This window comes from Phodopus roborovskii, unplaced genomic scaffold (assembly GCF_943737965.1).
Source record: "Phodopus roborovskii unplaced genomic scaffold, PHOROB, whole genome shotgun sequence".
In the NCBI taxonomy this organism is placed as follows: Eukaryota; Metazoa; Chordata; class Mammalia; order Rodentia; family Cricetidae; genus Phodopus; species Phodopus roborovskii.
This window is the reverse complement of record NW_026126459.1, coordinates 3,892,181-3,912,602: the sequence shown is the minus strand read 5'-3', so window position 1 is coordinate 3,912,602 and position 20,422 is coordinate 3,892,181. Positions and strand designations below refer to the sequence as shown.

Below are 20,422 nucleotides of genomic sequence, written 5' to 3'. Positions count from 1 at the left end.
CCTCAGGCTTAGCAGCAAGCACTTTTACCTGCTGAACCATTTTGTGCTCCACCCACACATGCCCTTTTTGAGAAAGGCCTATGCTATATAGTCCAGCATGGCTTAGAATTTGGAATCCTCTTGTGCCAGCATCCTAATGTTGGGATTACAAGTGTAATCCCTACCACGCCTGGCCTTAGTTTTCAATTTTTACCCAATTTTTGCCTTTTCATTTTGTTAGTCATTTCATTTCCTGTTGACCAGTTTTTCAGTTTAATGTAGTTCTGTTTATTTATATTTGTGCTATCTAGGAGGTCATCGTCAGGACAGCTAGTTGGCAAGCCCTAGGTGTCCAGTGCAGTGTCCCCCACTGTCCTGCTCTCTTCCTAGGTGTGCCGAAATGATTATCAGTATGGACAGCAGCCAGATTCACAGCAAGGATCCTCGATACGGAGCCAGCCCACTCCACTGGGCCAAGAATGCCGAGGTAGGCAGGTCAGCAGGTGAGAGGCAGGGCAGAGCCAGAGAAGATGCCTGAGCGGATGTCAGTGGCACAAGGATGCATGGCAGACTGCCCCAGGAACCGTTGAGGTCCCACCACTGTCCCGCTGCTCACTGGTTGGTGGACTTGATTCCTTGTCCATGGCTGGGGGCCCTGCTGCCTGCCTTTGGAGGTCTTGGGAAGCTAACAAAGCAGTGCATGGGAAACTGTGCCTCACATGTAGAAGGGGACAATGGTGATGGCCACTGAGCCCAGCAGTCCCCACAAAGAGCCTGGTGGCCATCCAGACTAAGGTCCCCTAGTGGCTCTGTCCTGAGAGGATGCCCAGTAGCCTAGCTTGGCAATACAAGTAGGCCACAAACATGCAAGTGTGTCCACTGTCAGGACTGAGAGCTGGCACTGCAGTGATGGGTTCAGGCTCAGGGTGCAGGAAGGGCTGACAGGGCTTTAGGGTCAGCACTGTCCTCTCAGTTCAAAGTAAGCCAGGGTACCATATAAAGGCCCCTGGGACACATCCCACAGAAGGCCTCAGGAAGTCAGTGCTGCAGGGCCTGGCCCAGAGACCCCTTTGTAGATCCAGGAAGGGAACAGAAGCTTCTGGAATCAATTTGTGCATCTTCACCTATTTGTCACCTAGTTGCTGAGGAGCTGGTGTATGTGGGTAAAGGTCTAAGGTCACTCATGGACCTGGGGCCTGCCTCTGGACTGCTCTTCCTTTGTTATACTGCCCCTGAGTGCCCACCTGGTCTGTGTCCCCAGATGGCCCGGATGCTGCTGAAGCGGGGCTGTGACGTGGACAGCACAAGCACTGCGGGAAACACAGCCCTGCATGTGGCAGTGATGCGCAACCGCTTTGACTGTGTCATGGTGCTGCTGACCTATGGGGCCAACGCAGGTGCCCGAGGAGAGCACGGGAACACGCCGCTGCACCTGGCCATGTCGGTGAGCCTGTGGCCACGTGGCCGCCCTGTGCTGGCTCTGCCAGCTGTCGTGGGGTGTGGGAGGGACAACAAAGGCACCCAGCCTCCGCTCACTCTCCTCCTTTCCTTGGCTGCTACATCATCAGACATGCTTCCTCCCTTGCCTAAAGTACCTGGAGGCAGCCATTGGTTGCTAGGAGACAGACTTCAGCCTTAAAGCATTCTAGTGTGATGGGACAAGGATGTGAACTTGCTTAGCCCATGGCAGCAAGAGTACCACTTGCTATCCATGTAGTCTCAGATGAGACTCTGAGGGAAGCAGTCATCCCACAGTCAAGAACAGCCTGTTTTGTACCATGACTGTCATGGGCGCATTGCCCAAGAGGCTGAAACTCTAATAAGACCAGGGAGGTTGTTAGCACAGGATGCCCCTGGAAGAATCTAGTTCTGCAGTTCTTCAGCTTTTCGACTTATTTTGTCCATTTATACTTTTGAAAAATGGCCAACCTAAACATCTGGGCAAAGGCCAAGTTCAAGACCACCTTCACCTACACAGTATTCAGGGCCAGCCTGGGCCACATGAGACTGTCAAAAACAAACAAACAAACAAACAAAAAAGATGTGGTAGTACACTTGTTTTGTTTTTTGATTTTTTTTTGAGACAGGCTTTCCCTGTGTAGCCCTAGTTGTCCTGGAACTAGCTCTTGTAGACCAGGTTGGCCTTGAACTCACAAAGATCCACAAGCCTCTGCCTCCTGAGTGCTGGGATTAAAGGCATGCTCCACCACCACCTGGCTGGTAGTGCACTGTATGTAATTCAAGACTCAGTCAGCAACAGTAGAATCACCACTCAACAGTAGGATCAGCCAGCCTGGGCTGCACGGCAAGACTATCTCAAAAGTAAAAGCCAATAACCAGGCACATACATCAGTAACATGTCTTCCCTTCCCTTCCCTCCTTTTCTTTTCCTAGTTGTTTTGTTTTTTTGTTGTTTTGTTTTTTTCAAGACATGGTTTCCCTGTGTAGCCATGGCTCTGTAAACCAGGCTAGCCTAAAACTCAGAAGTCCACTTGCCTCAGCCTTGCAAGTGCTGGAATCAAAGGTATGCACCACCACACCTAGCTATCAGTAACATTTCTATGAAAAACTTTATTTTCCAAACCAAAATAAAATTAATGAATGAAAAAAAGCAGCATTATTTTACATGTTGTGAAACTTTTGTGAAACTTTTGTGTAAAAACCATGAATTCTCATGTCTCCTGGGACATGAGCTCTAAAGCCCAACTCCTGCCTCATCTCCCCACCCCCACCCCACATGGGAAGTACACACCTTTTTAGATGTTTGCCAAGTTGCTTTGATGCTATACCAGAACTTGTCATGTGGCAGTTCTGACCTGCCGAGTGTGGGCCTCTCTGAAGCCATTTATTTCCCTGAACTTTGTCACACCACTGCCCCTGGTTCCTCTTGTGCTTTGCAGAGATCCCCTTATACGTGCATGACTTCAGTGTGAGGAAGTGCTTAAGCCCACTATAGCATAGGCTGATATGGGGAAATTGTGATTTTTTTCTCCTTGAAAGTTTGAATTTTTTTGTCCTGAGACAGAGTTTCTCTGTGTAGCCCTGGCTGTCCTAGAACTCACTCTGTAGACCATGCTGGCCTTGAACTCACAGAGTTCCACCTGATTCTGCATCCTGAGTGCTGGAATTAAAGGCCTGTACCTTTTGAATTTTGAATTTTATCATGAGGGGAAAAAAAATCGTCATTTGCTTTCTTACAGCTACAGGCTCTCTGCATTCATTTTGTTTTATTTTTATTTTTGTTTTGAAATAAGGGCTCTCTATGTATCCCTGACTGACCTAGAACTTTCTCCGTAGACCAGGTTAGCTTCAATCTCAGAGATCCTCCTGCTTCTGCCTCCTGTGTGCTGTGATTAAAGGCTTGTACCACCATGCCTGGCATTGCTTTCATTTTTGAGAATATGTGTCCTAGGTGGCTAAGGCTGAACACTGCTAGTTTATTTGGCAGTCTTTCCTACCTTCCACCAACCAAAGTAGCTAGTTGAGTTGGTAACTCACACAGCTATCTAATTCTTACTGATGCATCCTTCATCCTTTTGCTTGCTTGCTTGCTTCCTTCCTTCCTTCCTTCCTTCCTTCCTTCCTTCCTTCCTTTCCTCCCTTCCTCCTTTCTTCCTTCCTTCCTTTTTTCTTTCATTTTTGAGGGAGCACATGTAGTTGTGAAAAACAAAAGACTGCTGGCTGTGAACTTGATGCCAGTGTTGTGGTAAACTCTGAGGCACTGAAAGTTTCATTCACCATTGTTTTTGAACTGTCTTGTGTCAACGTGGTTCACAAGGCACATAACTTCTTAATGTTCTTGTGAAAACAGCTGTGACCTCACAGACTGTCTGGAATGTTCTCCTAAATTTATGGATTCCCCAGGCCTTATTCTGAGGGCTGTCTATGTGGCTTTGTTCCCTGTGCTATCGCATGCGGCACATTCCCCAGTTTCTGGTGAGTTACTGGCCGTTTTGGCAGTTTTATATTTAATCACTTCTATAAGTGAGTTTATTCTTTTTCTCCCCTAAACAAGGTCTTGCTTTACACCCCAGACTGGCTTTGAAATTGTGGCACTCCCTAATGCAGCCACTCAAGTGCCAGGGTTACGTGCCACACTCATGTATTTTTTAATAATTTATTTTTATTTTATGTGCATTATTTACCTGCATGTTTGTCTGTGTGAAGGTGCCAGATCCTCTGGAACTAGAGTTACAGACAGGTGTGAGCTGCCATGTGGTTGCTTGGAATTAAACCTGGGTCCTCTGGAAGAGCAGCCAGTGTTCTTAACCTCTGAGTCATCTCTCCAGCCCCATCAGCTGGTTTCATTTTAAACACACTTACGTTTATTTGGAAGGCCCTATTATAGCAATACCTTAAGTGCATATGTAAAAATCCAGAAAAGAAAGACCTGAGTGACCAGAACATATGTATTTGCCTGTATCCATATAAATCCAAATGGAACATGAACTACTTGGAAAACAACATTCTGGATGTACCACTTCATTCCCTTGGCAGGAAAATCAGGCTCTTAGAACAGAGCTTAGGTTTCCAGGCAGCCAGTCCTTTGGTTTGTGCTTGCCTACCCAGGGTTTAACTGCATGGCATTCTGGGGCAGGAAGCTCCCTTAAAGGCTGCCACTGGGGAGGGTCTATACAAGGTTGCCTGGAGTAGACAGGCAAGATGGCAATCTCAGTCCTCATGCATCCTGTATTGCTCCTGATTGTTGGCAGCATTTGGACCTTCCATGTCCCCAGATGCTTTACTGTTCTGTTGCTGTGAAAAGGCAGCATGGACAAGGCAACTCTTATAAAAGAAAGCATTTAATTGGGAGCTTGTTTATAGTTTCAGAGCCTTAGTCCATTATCAATCATGACAGAGAGCATGGCAGCAGGCTGAAGAAATAGCTGAGAGCTACATCCTGATTCATAAGCTGAGAGAGAAAGAGAGAGAGAGAGAGAGAGAGAGAGAGGACGAGTCCAACCTGGGCCTAGCATGGGCTTTTGAAACCTCAAAGCCTATCCCTAGTGATACATTTCCAACAAGGCCACACCTACTCCTAGTCCTGTTAATGCTGTCGAAGAGTTCCACTTCCTGGTGGCTGTTGTCATTCACAACACCACACAGTCTGGGTGCATTGCTTGCTTTGAGGAAGAGGGGGTGAATCTGGGCCAAGTCCTGTGCAGCTGGCCTTGAAACTTGACTGAGTGAAGAAGCAACAGATGCACTTAGAGAAAAGCTGGAGTGGGGTGGGATGTGCTGGCTCTGCTGGGCCAGCAGCAGCAAAAGGAGGGGCTAGCTAGTCTCATTGTGGCCTCTGTTGAGGCATGGTCTCAGGTTGCAGTCATAAGGGAGGAGGAAGCTGGGGTTGCTGATTTTTGCACATACTGTCAACATCTGCAAACTAGAGGAAGACTTTGCCAATCACGAGTCTAACTTAGGAAGGCTTTGACATCTCCATAGGCCTGAGGCGTTGGGGTCCTTGTCGCTATGCCGTGTCAGTAATACACATTCACTCCAGGGTTCTTCCATTTTCTTCCTGGGCTCTTGGGCCCTCCATGAGGGGTGCTCTAAAGGTCACTGGTGAAGGCACTGGTCTTCAAGGGGTGTTCTTTGTCACATCAGGGGACCCCAGTGTCTCCTCATGCTGCTGAGAGTCTCTGTGAGACAGTTGGTGGGTGAGGTCTTGGGCTGTTGCTTATTTCTCTCACCTTCTATTCCCAACAGAAAGATAACATGGAGATGATCAAAGCCCTCATTGTATTTGGGGCAGAAGTGGACACCCCAAATGACTTTGGGGAGACTCCTGCCTTCATGGCCTCCAAGATTAGCAAACGTATGTGTTATTCAGTCTGGGACCAGAGGTTGGGGGGGGGGGCAAGAATGGAGACTGAGGAGGGAAGTCCCAGCTGTAAGGTATCAGATTGGCCCAGCTGCTTCCTGCTGAGCAGCCTCATTCCCCAAAGACAGAGCAGGAGATACAGGCCCTCCCAGGGCTTGCTGAGCATGGTCCTAACTAAGCTCAGGGTGAGTGTGTTCGGGCTCCCAGTGTGGGTGAGACCAGGTCCACAGCAGCAGAGCAAGCATAGGGTCATTGCATGTACCATGCATGTCCACATATGCCTACGCTTCAGACATACTGGGTGCATACATAGACTTGCATGTGCATTGCTGCCCCTGCCCACTGTGCTTAGCTTCAGAGTTATAGGAGGCAGTTTCTGTTCACGGAAGCCTGCATCCCCTCTGGAGGTGCTGGAGTATGGGTTAGCATGGGTGTGTTGCCCTGATTGTTTGACTTCTTCTCTCAGCAGATAGCTCAGTCTCACCATCTGCTTAAACAACCTAGATGCCCCCTCCTCCCCTCACCTCCTCCATCATCCTCTCTCCTCCCCCCTCTTCTTCCCTTCCTTTCCCCTTCTCCTCCCCTCACCTTCCTTCCCCTTCCTCCCTTCTCCAGCTTTGCTCAGCCCTGGGTTCAGAGCCAACCCTGCAGAAAAGACGTGGGGCCCAAGGTAGAAGCAGGCAAAGGTGCTAGTTGTGTCCTCTCCCTGGTCTCCTCTGTTCCCTGGGACTGGTGCATTGGCTAGCTCAATCCTCTGGGGTTCTGCAAGGGAGGACAGTCCTTGTTTTTGAGAACTGCTGATCGTGGAGTTAGTAGCTTTGCATCATAGCAGGTGAAGGAGAGATGGAATGCCCTCAGTTAGTGGGATGAGTCTGCTCCCTCTTGCCATATCCCACAGTCCTCCTCAGCCCCTTCCCCGATGCCAAGAGGCTGTGTTCATGTAACAGACCAGTCAATATGCCAGTCAGGGTAGTTACCCCATATAGTCAGGTCACCTGCTATATGAGGACCGTGTGTAAGGGGGGGGGGTCTCACTTGCTAGCTGATGCCATGATTACCCTCTGCCGTCTCTCCTTCCCAAACCCTGACAAGTGATTACCAGGAAGGCGCTCTTGAGTCTGCTGAGAACTGTGGGTGCTGACCACCGCTTCCCACTCATCCAGGGGGTCCCCACGGACCAGAGCTCTGCAGCAACACCTCACCCCTTCTTCTCCCTGGACAAAACTCAGACCCCAGCAATCAGCTTAAACAACCTAGGTAGGCCACTGCCTTCCCTCCCTCCTCAGCTCTGTCTGGGCCCTCAATTCCCAGCAGCCCCCACTAAAAGGAACAGGGCTTCAGGGCAGAAGTCGCTGGAGGGAGGAGAGCCAAGCTTTATCAACCAGTATAGGCCACCAAATGACCCACAGATCCCTGAGGCCTACCGGGTCACTAGGAGAGGTCCCCGAGAGGATGTCCTGGACATGGGCTCAGGGTGGCTGTTTCCCGTGGTGCCTCTCAGGTGGGTACTGTCACAGCCTCTGGTTCCCTGAGAGGGAAGCGTGGATGATGAGGTGAGCCACCTGGCCTCAACTCTCACATTGTTTAAATCTGTGTAGCATAAGACTTGATACGTCTCCTGCTGGCTCCTTCACTTACTTACAGGCTTTTCTCTTTCTTTTCTTTTTGTTTTTTGTTTTTGTTTTTGTTTTATAAGACAGGGCTTCTCTGTGTAGCCCTGGCTGTCCTGGAACTCATTTTGTAGACCAGGCTACTCTTGAACTTACAGAGACCCACCTGCCTCTGCCTCCCAAGTGCTGGGTTTAAAGGTGTGAGCCCCACCCAGCACTTAAAGGCTTTTTGAAGTGGCCAAGTGACCATTTGCTGATGTGTGTCACTAATGCCCTTAGAGCAGTCCAAGAGTAGATGGGACCTGTTCCGGGCTTTCTGTGTTCTGGCGCACCCAGGGATCTAGGATGTTTGGGAGTGAGAGTCCTTAAACAGAACTGAGCAGCCACACCTCTCTAACTGTGGAGGTAGAAACCCCAAGCACAGCCCTGCCTGCCAACCTAGCCAGGCCTGGAGCTCTGGAGAGCAGAAAAGCTGAAATCCCCCAGCACCCACCTTTCTCTCTCCATTCACAGGCAGGCAGTCACTCAAACCAGGCTGGATGGCGGGGCCTGGGGTGCGGCCATGAATGGGTAATGCCTGCGCCTAAAAAAACCGCTGAGCCTGCCCTCTACTGTAGCTAGATCTCAATACCCACCCTACCCCCTCAAGCTGCACATCCAGGCATAGGCGCCATCCCTACACCCTGTCCCTGGCACCATCTGCTGTCTTGCTGGCCATTCTCCTGCATGTGTACCTTGCCTGCTCCATGGCATGTGCCTGCTAAGAGAAGCACAGCTGGCTCCCACCTACCTTGCTGCCTGTAGCCTCATTGCACAGTGGCTGTCAGCTCAGTCATGCAGGGTGACCTGGGGGGGGAGAGTGGGGATAGTATACAGAGGAAGATGACTAGATGGGGCAGATGGGTGGATCTGAGCCCAGAGGCATGGAGGAAGTTTGTAGACCTAGGACAGGACAAGGGTGGTCTGAGGGATGACTGGGATGTGTCCCTTCATTTGTGGAGTTGGCCCTGATCAGTGTCCTGAAGCCCTTTTGGCTGAAGGACTGTGGTCAAATCATGGGTGGCTGTCAGCAGCATCTGCTCTAATAGGTCACAGAACACACCTGGGAGGTCAAGCTTCAGGGTTGTAGAGGGATCTAGGAATTTCTGGGAGCTAGCTGGACAGGTAGGGAGCCCTTCCCAAAGCAGCAGGCTCCCTCCTCACTCCAGCTCCACTAGCAGGCCTGTGGCATAAAGCTTGGCTTTATCCTGGAGCAGAGAGCCCCTCCGGGGGCAGGAGGCAGATGCTGGGGGCAGTAGAGTATGAGTTCAGCCAGGTAGAAGTCAGCCTTGAGGAGATGTACAGAAGGATGGGGCACAGTTCTGTTTGCTCTAGAGACCTGTGGTGTCTGGGAGAGATCTGCTGGCCCCAGAGTGTCCTGCCCTCTCCCCACAGAGCTTCAGGATCTCATGCCCATCTCCCGAGCCCGGAAGCCAGCATTCATCCTGAGCTCCATGAGGGATGAGAAGCGAACGTAAGTAGACTGAGGACCAGGCTCACCTATGAAAGTTCTCCTGGTGCCCTCAGTGGAGTGTTCCTCATCCCCACCATGTGCTGGGAGGCCCTCTCCTAGCTGTGCACAGTCATGGCACAGACTGAGTCTTTGGAGCCTATGGCAGCTCCTTAGTGACAGATGATGCCCCCTCCAGAGAGCAGCACAGGGCCTTGCAGCAGGGTTAAGCAGTGTAGTCCCATTGTCTTTGCCTTGGCCTTATGGTTTATGGGGAGAAGGTGGTCTGAACCCCTTCTGGAGAGATGCCTGCATCTGCTTCCCTCTGCTGCCAGCTTCCCAACTGCCTTCCTCTCCTCAGACTTTGTTTCCCAGTTGTGTGCCCTGTCCCATTACAGGAGGTAGGCCTGAGAGACAGAGCAGAGATAGAGATGGGAGCTTGTTGTCCAGAGGTGGGGTGTGTGCAAAGAATGGTTGCTTCAGAGGCTGGCAGTGCCACCACAGGGAGTTATGGGCTGTTTGAGCTATCCTGCTACCGAAGTAAAGCAGCAGGTAGAAAACAGCCCATGGGAGAAAGGAGTCTATTTCATCTTCCAAGCCCAGGTACAGTCCGTCACTGTGGGAGGGTCAGAATAAGAATTTCAAACAACTAGTCACTTCACATCTGTATTCGAGAGCAGAGGAAACTCATGTATGCATGCTCTATCTTGTCTGTGCTCAGCTTGATTCCTCCTCTTGTACAGAGTTCAGGTCCTGCTAACTAGGAAACAGTGCTGCCCACAGTGGGCACATCTGAGCAGACCAACCCAGTGTGGGCAGTCTCTCATCAGGTCATTCTCATTTGTGTCAAGTTGACAATTAAAGCCAGCAATCACAATTGAGTTCTTACAGGCAGTGATGAAGCTGAGAAGAAGCCAGGCATGGTGGCGCATATTTGTAAATCTCACAGCTCCGAGGTTGGGGAAAGAGGATTGTGAATTCAAGGCCAGCCTCAGATAATGTGAAACTCTTGACTCACAACACCAAAAAACATAACAAAATCATAAAACCGAGAAGGGAAAATGAGCCTAGAAGGGAGGGTTGAGCATAGACTGCAGGTGTCCCCAGAGCATGGCCATGGAGTCCTGGCACCTTGCATTTTCTGTCATCTTTGGGACTAGACTGGGTTGGGCAGGAGAGTATAACCTTTTAACACTGAGACTTTACATAGTCATCTACAGAGTTCATGCACAAGAACCATGTAATTGCATTATAACACACACAACACACACACAAACCTTAAAAGTCAGTTTATGATTGCATTCATAGCTGTCCTCAGCCACATGCAACTCATGGGCTACAGGTTGGACAAGCCTGCTACAGTGTATGGACTCAAAAGCCAAGCTCCTCACCCATCATGCTCCCCACCCCACTTGCTGTCCTGCTGCTCACCCCACCCTTCCTTTCCCTTTGCATGTCTGAAACACTCTCTTCTTTCCTACCCACCTGGTTCCATGCCCAATAGCAAGTAGGCTCCAAGGCAGGCTCTGTTGCTTTGCTCATGTCCCCTGCTGTGCAGACGCTCAGGGGACCTGAGGTCAAGAGTGCCATCATGAGACCCTATTGGCCCACTGCTATCCTCACTGCAGCCATGATCACTTGCTCTGCCTGGACGGAGGGGGCGTGAAAGGCCTGGTCATCATCCAGCTCCTCATTGCCATCGAGAAGGCCTCAGGTGTGGCCACCAAGGACCTCTTCGACTGGGTGGCAGGAACCAGCACTGGGGGCATCCTGGCCCTGGCCATTCTGCACAGTGAGCATAGCCTCTGGGTGTGGTGGGGTGGGCAGGCAGGTCATCTGCCCTCACAGGTCAGAGTACAGGACCAGTTTAGGAGAGTTTTATGTCTCAGTGGCCTTTGTCCACCTCCATACTCCTGCAAGCCAGCACCATTGACCCTGCTAGCTGCTGCCAGTAGAAACACCTTTGGTGGATGGAATGGGCATTTCTGGGATAATAAGTGAGTCACAGGATGCTAGAGCCCTGGGCTGCTTGGACAGTCAAGACCCTGGCTGAGAAAGTGTGCCAGAGGTCCATGGCACAACCGTGGGAGTACCCAGGCTAAAGTATTCCCCTAGACTCAGACCATCACCTCACAGGCCACTAGTCCACCTCCTTTGAGTTAGCCTTGCAGAAGTACAGGCATTTGGGTAACTGGAGGTTTCCACATAGGGCCAGCATTGCCATTCAGGTGGCCTGGCATCTTCTCTGGGGAGTGATTGAGCTAGGTGGTGCTGACTGATTGGATATTCCTAGATTAAGACTCAGCTGCATCCCTATAGGCCTTGTCCCTGGTCTCCACCTTCCCAAGTAGTACCCCTTGCCTGGATGTTCTCCAAATTCTGTTTTTACCAAAGGACCTGCCAAAATCAAGATCCTGGCAGCCTAAGGCCCTGGCAGCACCATAGAACACCTCCCTCCATCCTAAGTGTAGGCCCCATGAGTACTCATGAGCTGTAAGGATGTAGAGCTGAGTCCTGGCTTCAGGAAGCTCCTGGTGAGATAGGAGTACAGGTACCTGGGGTGAGGCCGTGGGCTCATCCTAGGAGCTCTCAGGAATATGAGCACAGCTATCCCAGGGAGCTGTTGGGGCCATTTCCTGTGGGGCTCTGGAAAGGAAGTCTTCTACCAGGGAGAGCTGCTGGGGTTTGGTCGTCAGTGGTGGTCTAGCAGCAAGTACTTCACATGTGGAGAGATTCTCACCCTAGTTCTGTGGGATGAGCACACAGGGAATCTGAGGACCAGAGAGGGCTGCACTATGCATCAGACCAGAGCCAGGGCTGGTTTTGAGGAGTCAGCCCAGCTCCCCTGAGTCTTTCCTGGTCTGTGAGAGAACCTGCTCTACCCACAGTGCATGGGGTCTTCCTCCTGTAGAACGGGCAGAAGTCCTCGTTCATCTTCACATTGGAAGAGCTATGGCAGGGGAATAAGAAGTTGCCCAGTTCAGCCTCAGATAGGCACAAGGCCTGCTTTAGCAGGCCCATCTGCTTGCACACCCTAGGGAGCTTGTGAGATGGCTGGATACCACCTCCCCATAGCCTGTCTGGCTTGCAGGCTTAGAGGACAGGGGAATGGGACCAGCTCTGTACAATTTTATATTTTCAAGGCCCTTTTTGGTGATACACATTTAAGTAGAGGACCCTGAAAGGGGGCTTTCAGCCTATAATGGGCAGGTTTTATAGAAGGACCTGGAAGATTGTGTTCCATTAGCCCTTTGACAGATGCACCTCTTTACCACCTCCCACCAGTGCCTGCCCATGCTTCCTGAAGCTTACAGCTGCTTAGCATGCTCCTTCCCACAGGGGCCTGCACATCACCCCGGGGTCTCTCCATTTCCTCATCTTTTCTTCCTAGGTAAGTCCATGGCCTATATGCGTGGCGTGTACTTCCGTATGAAGGACGAGGTGTTTCGGGGCTCACGGCCCTATGAGTCTGGGCCCCTGGAAGAATTCCTGAAGCGGGAGTTTGGGGAGCACACCAAGATGACAGATGTCAAAAAACCCAAGTAAGTCACATTCCCTGCCTGCCCAAATCTGGGGATCAGGACGGTACCTCATCCAGTCTAGATGAGGGGCCTCTCCTGAGAACTTGGGGAGACTGTCTGCATGCATGGAGAGGAGAGGAACTGGGAGGGCCAGAGCTGGTGGCCTGGAGCTTCCTGGAGAGAGTGGGGCCTGCTTTCTCCAAGTCAGCTGGACAGCTTTGGTAGGCATTTCATGGGATATTGTCACACCGGACCATGCTTGTTCCTTGTTCTGTCAATGGCATCTGCTGGCCCAGCTTTGCGGTGCCCATGGAAGGGAAGGAGGAGAGCCACCCCAGGGTAGAAAGGCTAACTTCCCTTGAAGCTGGGAAAGAAGGAGCTAAAGAGGCCCCTCTGAAGACATGCTTGTAGCAAGGGCCATGTTCTTAGCCAGGCTATGAGCCTAAAAAGGCAGGAATATGGCTGTTCTCTGCAGCCCTGGCCTTTAACACAGACAGGCATTGAACAGTGTCTGTCATCCAACTAAGTGACTAGGAGCAAGAGAAAGGAAAGGGCTTCAGCTCCTGCCCCCCCCCACCCCCCGTGTTCCTGCCCTGACTTCCCTGAGAGTTGTGAGCTTGAAAAAAAAAAAAAAAAACCTTTCTTCCCCAAGTTGCTTTTGGTCATGGTGTTTGTCGCAACAACAGAAACCTTCTAAGATACAGTATATTTACTTCTGAAGTTCATTTAAGTTTGGAAGAGCTACCTAAGTATGAGAGTAGAATACTATTATTATTTCAGGACCTATGTGGTCCTCTATGTCTTAGTGTTTGTTTTATGAAACCAGGGGCTCTGATATTCAGCACATAATTGCCATCTGTTGCTTCCGAGGTCTCATGTGCAGCTTGTGCTGGTTGCTTGCCTGCTGGACGCTGCTGCTCAGCGTTAGGATGCTGACATATGCAGAGGTGGATTCTTGTACTGTCTCTATGTGGTCTCAAACCCTGGCGTCTTTCTTTGGTTTTGGAATACCGAGTCATCTTTTTAACTTATGTCTGTGCTAGTTCATTCCCCACCCCCACAGCAGTCTCTCTCCTTGTGTGTGTGTTTTCCCTACTTATCTCCTCTAGAGCTTTTAACCTCCCTTGATTTTCTTTTTAAAATTTTTAGCATTTATTTTAGAGAGAGAGAGAGAATGGAAACATAGAGGTCAAAGGATAGCGTTTAGGATTGTTTCTCTCCTTCCACCACATGGGCTCTAAGGCTCGGCCTTCGATTGTCAGGACTTGAGCATTCAATGCCTTCTTTACCTGCTGATCCAGTTAACCAGCCAGCCCAGCCTTCTCTCAAATTTTCTACTCCTTGTTTTACATATCAATCCCAGGGTTTTCTCCCTCTCCCCTCTTCACCCCCTGCCCTTTTTTTCAAGACAGGGCTCACTATATAAGCCTGGCTTTCCTGACAGACTAGCTTCAAACTCACAGGGACCTACATACCTCTGCCTCCCAAGTGCTAGAATCAAAGGTGTGTGCTACTGTGCCTACTTTCTAATGTTTGATGTCTTTGTGTTGCAGTCTGGGTAATTGCTTACCTGTTTTCCAGTCCACAGATTCTCTCTGTTGCTTTGTTTTTTTGTTTTTTTGTTTTTTTTTTTTTTAGTTTAATGTATTTTAATAGCAAACTTACAGGAACAGCACAGAAGACAGACAACATTAAAAACATGTACTTGCATGTAGGACAACTCAGTTAGAAAAGTATAGTGAATGGATGGAGTCTACTGTATGATAAAAGTGCTACAAACACCATTTAGTTGCCGTCAATAAGAAATTTACTTATTTTAAAAAAGTCCAAATGCTGGCATTGTCCAGAAAATTTTAACAGGTTTATTTATAATTGTTATAAAGTTGAACTGTTGAAAGTGTTCACTGAAACATTTTGCTTGCATTAATGCTTTATATCTTGCATTTATATTAAAAATTCACACACAAATGAAAATGGAAAAACTGCAAATACCTGATTTCTGTCCCCTATTTTTCCACTCGCAATCATATACTTAGGTACCTTTTGACCCCCCCATGGAAAAAATATCTAACATTCAGAACTACTGATAACAGAAGAAGAGGAAAAAAATTTTTGAGAATGAAATGTTTCCCCCCATAGTGGACTCTCAACACGTTCTCCACGTATGTGGCGGGCTAGCTGGATATCTTTTGGCATAATTGTTACACGTTTGGCATGGATAGCACACAGTTTGGTATCTTCAAATGGCCAACCAGATAGGCCTCACTTGCCTCTTGCAAAGCACCGATAGCTGCACTCTGGAAGCGCAGATCTGTTTTGAAGTCCTGAGCAATTTCTCGCACCAGACGCTGGAAGGGGAGCTTGCGAATCAGAAGTTCAGTGGATTTCTGATAGCGTCTGATTTCACGGAGTGCCACAGTCCCAGGCCTGTAACGATGAGGTTTCTTCACCCCTCCAGTAGAGGGCGCACTCTTGCGATCGGCTTTTGTAGCCAGTTGTTTCCTGGGTGCTTTATCACCGGTGGATTTACGGGCAGTCTGCTTTGTACGAGCCATGATGTAAGCACCTCCTTACTTACCCCCCTTCTCCTTCGGCTGGAGCTCGGCAAGCGAGAGGCGGCGCTGGTGTTAGAGAGCGCTGTTGCTTTGTTATTTAACCCATCTGTTGACTTCAAAAAAAAAAAAAATGTTCACGGACTTGTGCATATGGGTGTGTATGGTCCCCCCCCACCAAGGGGAACACTCTTTGGTCTTCAATTATTGCCTATAACCTACTGTCCCCTGGGCTGCAATCCCAGCCCAGTGATAGAGCTTAGTACGCTCCCAGCACTGCAGAGCAACAAAGATGTTACCAAGCCAGCATTTGTTAACTGCAGTGCCATGTCTGTTGCAGCCTGTGCCTGTGTTTGGTTGTCTCCAGTCTGCCTTGACTCAGAGTGGGTGTCTTCAGGCCCTTTGCTCTGTTCCCAGCTCTCTTGGTGACCTCTCCAGTGTGTCCTTCCTGATTTATCTGTTTACTGTCTGCACTGCTTCTTAGTGTTGAAAATCAGATTCTTTAAAACTGGAATGGGCCCACTTCCTTGGGTCTCTCAGGTACAAAGGCTTGCCTCTGGCTCTGCTGCTTTTATGGGTTATTCTCTTGGAAGCTTTGGGACTTTCCCCAGATGATGTGAACACAAACTAAAAGCTGACAGGCAGATTTGTTCCATTCATGTTCCATTCCAAGGTTTCTTTCCCTGTAACCTCCAGGGGTGAGGAAGGTGCATGTGAGCCTGGAGAGATGGTCTAGGAGTTGAGCATTTGCTGCTCTTGTGGAGGACCTGTGTTTGATTTCCAGAACCCACTTGGCTATTCACAGCCACTTGTAACTGTAGTCCTAGGGAATCTGATGCCTTCTTTTGTTCTCTGCAGGCAGTGACACACTTGATGCACAGACATACATGCAGGCAAAACACCCGTCCACAAATGTAAAATAACAATAAGTGTTTTCAACAAAAGGGCATGTTTGTGTCTGGTCTGTATTTATCCTGGAAGTGTAGCCCTTCGAAGTCCAACCCAATACAGAAAAGTCTCCCATTAAACCTCATCTTGGTAGACTTTTGAACTTCATTTATTCTGTCTTGTCAGGTGTCCTATCCTTGTAAACAATATTTTTTCATTGTGTGTGTGGGTGTGTGCCCATGAGTGTGGGTGACCAGAAGTCATGGATTTCCTGGTGCTGGAGTAAGTAACCAGCGATTATGAGCCTCCTGACGTGGCACTGAGAGCCAAGCTCGGTCCTCTGTAAAAGCAGGAAGTACTCTTGACCGCTGAGCCATCTTCTCAGCTCCTCTTGGACTGGAGGGCTGTCTCGGCGGTGAAGAGCGCTGGCCGTTCTTCCAGAGGACCTGGGTTTAATTCTCATAATTCACTGACACATACATGTGCTGCTACTCCAGTTAGATAGACTACACAGGGTGGCTAGCTGCCATGGTGCTGAGAGCTCCTGCAGGATGAACTTCCTCTCCAGGGTGGGAGCTGGAGCGCACAGAACCGGGCTATGCAAGCATCTGAACACATGCTAGTTTCGAAGGGTCTGTGCCAGGCTCTTTGTGTTACAGGGCTAGGAGGGGCCTTCTTCTTTGTTGTTGCTTTATGTTTGTGAATGCTTCCTTGCATGTGTGTCTGTGTGCTACATACATGCATGGTGCCTTCGGAGGCCAGCAGAGGGCGGGCATCCGGTCCCGGGGAATAAAGTTATAGATGGTTGTGAGCCATCCTGTGGGTGTTGGGAATGGAACTCAGGTCCTCTGAAAGAGGAGCAGGTACTCTACCCCCAACCCCCCAGGTGGGAAAGGGGCTTTTTTTAATGGGCGGTTGAGATGGCAGAAAGAAGACATAAAAGGAAGGTGTCAAAGGTCACAGTGAGGGATACCCTCCACCCACTCACCCCATGTCCCGGAACTGGAGCTGTGGCCTGCTCACTGCTCTCAGGGGCCTTCCAGAGTTGGCCTCTACCCAGCTGAGTAGCCATGCTTGTTGATTTAGTTTTAAACAACTCACAGCATGCTGAAGGCCCTGTCCCAAACCTTACTTCTCCTTGTATACCTGTGTCTTGGCACTCACCCGTCAGCAAGGGCCACCTCAGTTGTTCTTTGTGCCACGACACCCTGTGAGTAAGCAGTCATGGCTTACGATGGCTGGTGGCCGGTGGACAGTGAGGGTGTTCCCAGTCACCTGTTTTAATAATGAGTGCTGCCACTGGTGACTCTGTGCAAGCCTGTCTGCTGCCCTGGAGACCTTCTGGAGTGAATTTCCAGAGTAGGGTTATTGGATAGAGGGAAACAGCTGTGAGTAAGTACAGCAAAGTTGGCCAATTCCCTTCGTGAAACTGCCCAGGTCTATAGGAGACACCTGTGTGAGGACAGCCAGGGAGAACAGGGGTCCAGGGCATGACCCTGTTGAGGAGATGATGGTTGGCTGGGCCAACTGTCCTCTGTTGTTCCCTCAGGGTGATGCTGACAGGAACACTGTCTGACCGGCAGCCAGCAGAGCTCCATCTGTTCCGGAATTACAATGCTCCAGAGGCCAATCGGGAACCTCGCTTCAACCAAAACATTAACCTGAAGCCGCCAACTGAGCCTGCAGGTCAGCGTATTTGATGTGTCCATGGGAAGAGCTCACTGAGGCTGGTAGGGGATAGGGCATCACAGACAAGGTGCTGGACACCCTCCCCTCCCACATTACTGCCCTGGTCGTGGTTGGTTAAGGACAAGTGTGCTGGAGGCTGTTAGGCCTCAGTTCAAGAGGCCCCTGAAGTCCATGGTGACACAACCATCAGCAAGATGGCAGGACCCAGCAGCAAGGCCTTATGGGTCCTGTTTGTGGAGACTTCCTGGTTCCTCCCTCTGCACCCTGAGATCTGAAGGGACAGGTCTAATGTCACTGAGCCATCCTCTTTTCCCACCCTTAGATCAACTGGTATGGCGGGCAGCCCGGAGCAGTGGGGCAGCCCCAACCTACTTCCGGCCCAATGGACGCTTCCTGGATGGTGGGCTGCTGGCCAACAACCCCACACTAGATGCCATGACTGAAATCCATGAATACAATCAGGACATGATCCGCAAGGTGAGAGCCCTCTCAGGTCACAGTTGGACCCGACCATAAGTACTGCTGATGAGAACGGACCACTCCGATACATGTCCTCACCCATTTGTTCAACACTCGGCAGCAATCTTATCCCACAGAAGGCCTATCTGATGGGCAGGGAGCACAGAGACGACTGTGATCGGTGCCCAGCCCTGCTGTTAGTGGGGGGGGGGGCAGTGTACAGGCTGCACATCTGACACTACCCAGCTGGGACACTTGCCTTGCAGAGCTGTATCTTGCTTGGAGTCTGCACAAACAGGATGCTGTCCCATATATGTCAGTTCTGGAAGGGCTCCTGCAGAGGCAGGAGGAGGGGCCTGTGTGAGAGGACTCAGGTCTGGGAAAGGGCTCCTGAGCTTGGAACCTGTCCTGAGGTATGGGGCAGTGTGGAGGCACTGACTCAGCGGTAGGCAGTGGCCCTCACGCAAGTTGTTAGAGCGGGGTCACAAGGTCTGTCCCAAGGGAGGCAGAGCAGTGCTGTGGGTGAGCCGACGCTGTCTCACTTTCCTAACCTCCAACTAGTGTGCCCTGGGGAATCGGTGCTGGTGTCTGTGCCATACTTGAAGGCACCTAGCCAGGTGTGCACTGCTGGTTCCACGGCACAGACGTCCCAGCACAGTCCCCGAGCATTGACACGCTGGGCCACCTCTTGTCAGCTCAGCCTCAGCACCGACTCACCACCTGTCATGCCCACACCAGCTCTTCCAGGGAGCAGCTACAGGGGCTGTCCGGGATTCGATCTGAGTGTGTTCCTGTTCAAGGCCTTGTCTCTGCCCTTCACAGTTCTGCACTCAGCTTTGGCCTCCCTCTGACCCTACTGATTCCTACCTCTGACCACCTTTGTCCTGCTCACCACAGGGCCAAGGCAACAAGGTGAAGAAACTCTCCATAGTCGTCTCCCTGGGGACAGGAAGGTCCCCTCAAGTGCCGGTAACCTGTGTAGATGTCTTTCGCCCCAGCAACCCCTGGGAACTGGCCAAGACTGTTTTTGGAGCCAAGGAACTGGGCAAGATGGTGGTGGACTGTGTGAGTGGGTGCCCTTCCCCGGGCCTTTCCCCTCAAGTCTCTATCTGCAGCTGATGCCTCCACACACTGCCATGTCCATCCATGTCAGCCAGCCCTGGGAGACAGCCCAGACTCAGCCTCCTGGCTGACAAGGTCCCACTGGGGTTTCAGATGTTCTTTGACTGTAGATCTCTGTGTACACACAGCTCTGTGGAAGATCAGAGTGCATCCGGACAAAATCTACAGCAGGGAATGGGAGGCCCTCTGTCACTGTCCTTGCTGTCACTCAGAGATCCTGAGCAGATTCTGCACAGCTAGGCTAGCCACTCATGGACCTGTTCACATCACTCTGCTAATGAATGGCTGGAACCTAAGGATCTTGGAGGGTGGGTAGCAGGGCACTGTGGCCCGGCTTATGGAGACTGCTTTCCCTTAGTGCACAGATCCAGATGGTCGGGCCGTGGACCGGGCCCGGGCCTGGTGCGAGATGGTTGGCATCCAGTACTTCAGGTAAGGTTTGGGTCTGACCTGACTCCACCAAGGCCTGGTGAGCCCCGTATATACCCATCTCACCAGCAGAGCCCCCCCCCCCCTGAAATGTATCTACACACGTACCCAGCAGCCCTTGATGTGGTCTTTCCTAGCTTCAGGGCAGTACTCTGTTCCCTGGGCTCTCTCCAGCCCAAGTTCTTGTCCCTACCCAGGCTGAGCATCCTGGGTAACCCTCTCCTTCTTCCTCTCAACAGACTGAACCCCCAACTGGGAACAGACATCATGCTGGATGAGGTCAATGATGCTGTGCTAGTCAATGCCCTCTGGGAAACGGAAGTCTACATCTATGAGCACCGGGAGGAGTTCCAGAAGCTTGTCCAGCTGCTGCTGTCACCCTGAACCCCAGGCCCGCTGGCAGGGGCGTACCAGGCTGCCCAGCACACTGAGGGCCAAGCTGGGCCAGACAGCTCTGTATCCACTGGAGGACTGGGGCTCAGAGCACAGACAGGGTCCCCACAGGGCCAATTTGCACTTTGCCCAGAGCCCCCCTCAGCCCCTTTATGTGACTGTGAAGGACAGCTGACCCCATCAGCTGCCCCACATACCAGTGAGATCAACACTAAGGCACCCAGTGTGCCCAGAGGGGTCTCCCAGGTCTCCGGGCCACCTAAGCCCACCCCTTCTTCCCACTTCCTGAAATCAGGAACTACAGAAATGGGGTTCCACCTCATCTCCAGGCTATTGAAATCCAGTCTGTTCGACTTTGCCCCTCTGCACCTGCCAGCCACCCCGCCCCTGCAGCCACTCCACCTTAAGAGCCCTCCCAGCTCCCAAAGGTCGATCCTGTGCATACACTGTTCTCTGGAAGGAGAGTGGGC

The 20,422-nt window shown here is 50.9% G+C and overlaps 3 protein-coding genes across 4 annotated transcripts in view; 1 reads left to right on the top strand and 2 right to left on the bottom strand.

Moving 5' to 3' along the window:
* Pla2g6 (phospholipase A2 group VI) overlaps positions 1-20,040 on the top strand; it is a 30,642-nt gene extending 10,602 nt beyond the window's left edge. Inside the window, exons 5-16 of one of the 2 annotated variants that reach the window (XM_051189357.1) lie at positions 370-466; positions 1,241-1,423; positions 5,686-5,794; positions 6,893-7,057; positions 8,845-8,923; positions 10,528-10,691; positions 12,291-12,441; positions 17,410-17,546; positions 17,872-18,026; positions 18,906-19,073; positions 19,489-19,562; positions 19,799-20,040. In XM_051189357.1, the coding sequence (XP_051045314.1) occupies positions 370-466; positions 1,241-1,423; positions 5,686-5,794; positions 6,893-7,057; positions 8,845-8,923; positions 10,528-10,691; positions 12,291-12,441; positions 17,410-17,546; positions 17,872-18,026; positions 18,906-19,073; positions 19,489-19,562; positions 19,799-19,943 (1,627 nt within the window). In that variant the 3' untranslated portion in view covers positions 19,944-20,040. The remainder of the gene's footprint in view (positions 1-369; positions 467-1,240; positions 1,424-5,685; positions 5,795-6,892; positions 7,058-8,844; positions 8,924-10,527; positions 10,692-12,290; positions 12,442-17,409; positions 17,547-17,871; positions 18,027-18,905; positions 19,074-19,488; positions 19,563-19,798) is intronic. The other variant, XM_051189358.1, reaches the window with a different exon arrangement.
* The window catches only part of Micall1 (MICAL like 1), a 210,913-nt gene that overhangs the window by 33,651 nt on the left and 156,840 nt on the right, over positions 1-20,422 (bottom strand). The window lies entirely within an intron of this gene.
* LOC127225780 (histone H3.3A-like) lies at positions 14,595-15,075 on the bottom strand. The gene has a single exon (XM_051189363.1). The coding sequence runs from the start codon at positions 14,973-14,975 to the stop codon at positions 14,622-14,624; it is 354 nt and encodes a 117-aa protein (XP_051045320.1). The 5' UTR covers positions 14,976-15,075; the 3' UTR covers positions 14,595-14,621.

Coding starts and splice junctions, on each gene's coding strand:
- LOC127225780 (XM_051189363.1), bottom strand. CDS start 14,975: ATGGCTCGTACAAAGCAGACTGCCCGTAAATCCACCGGTGATAAAGCA.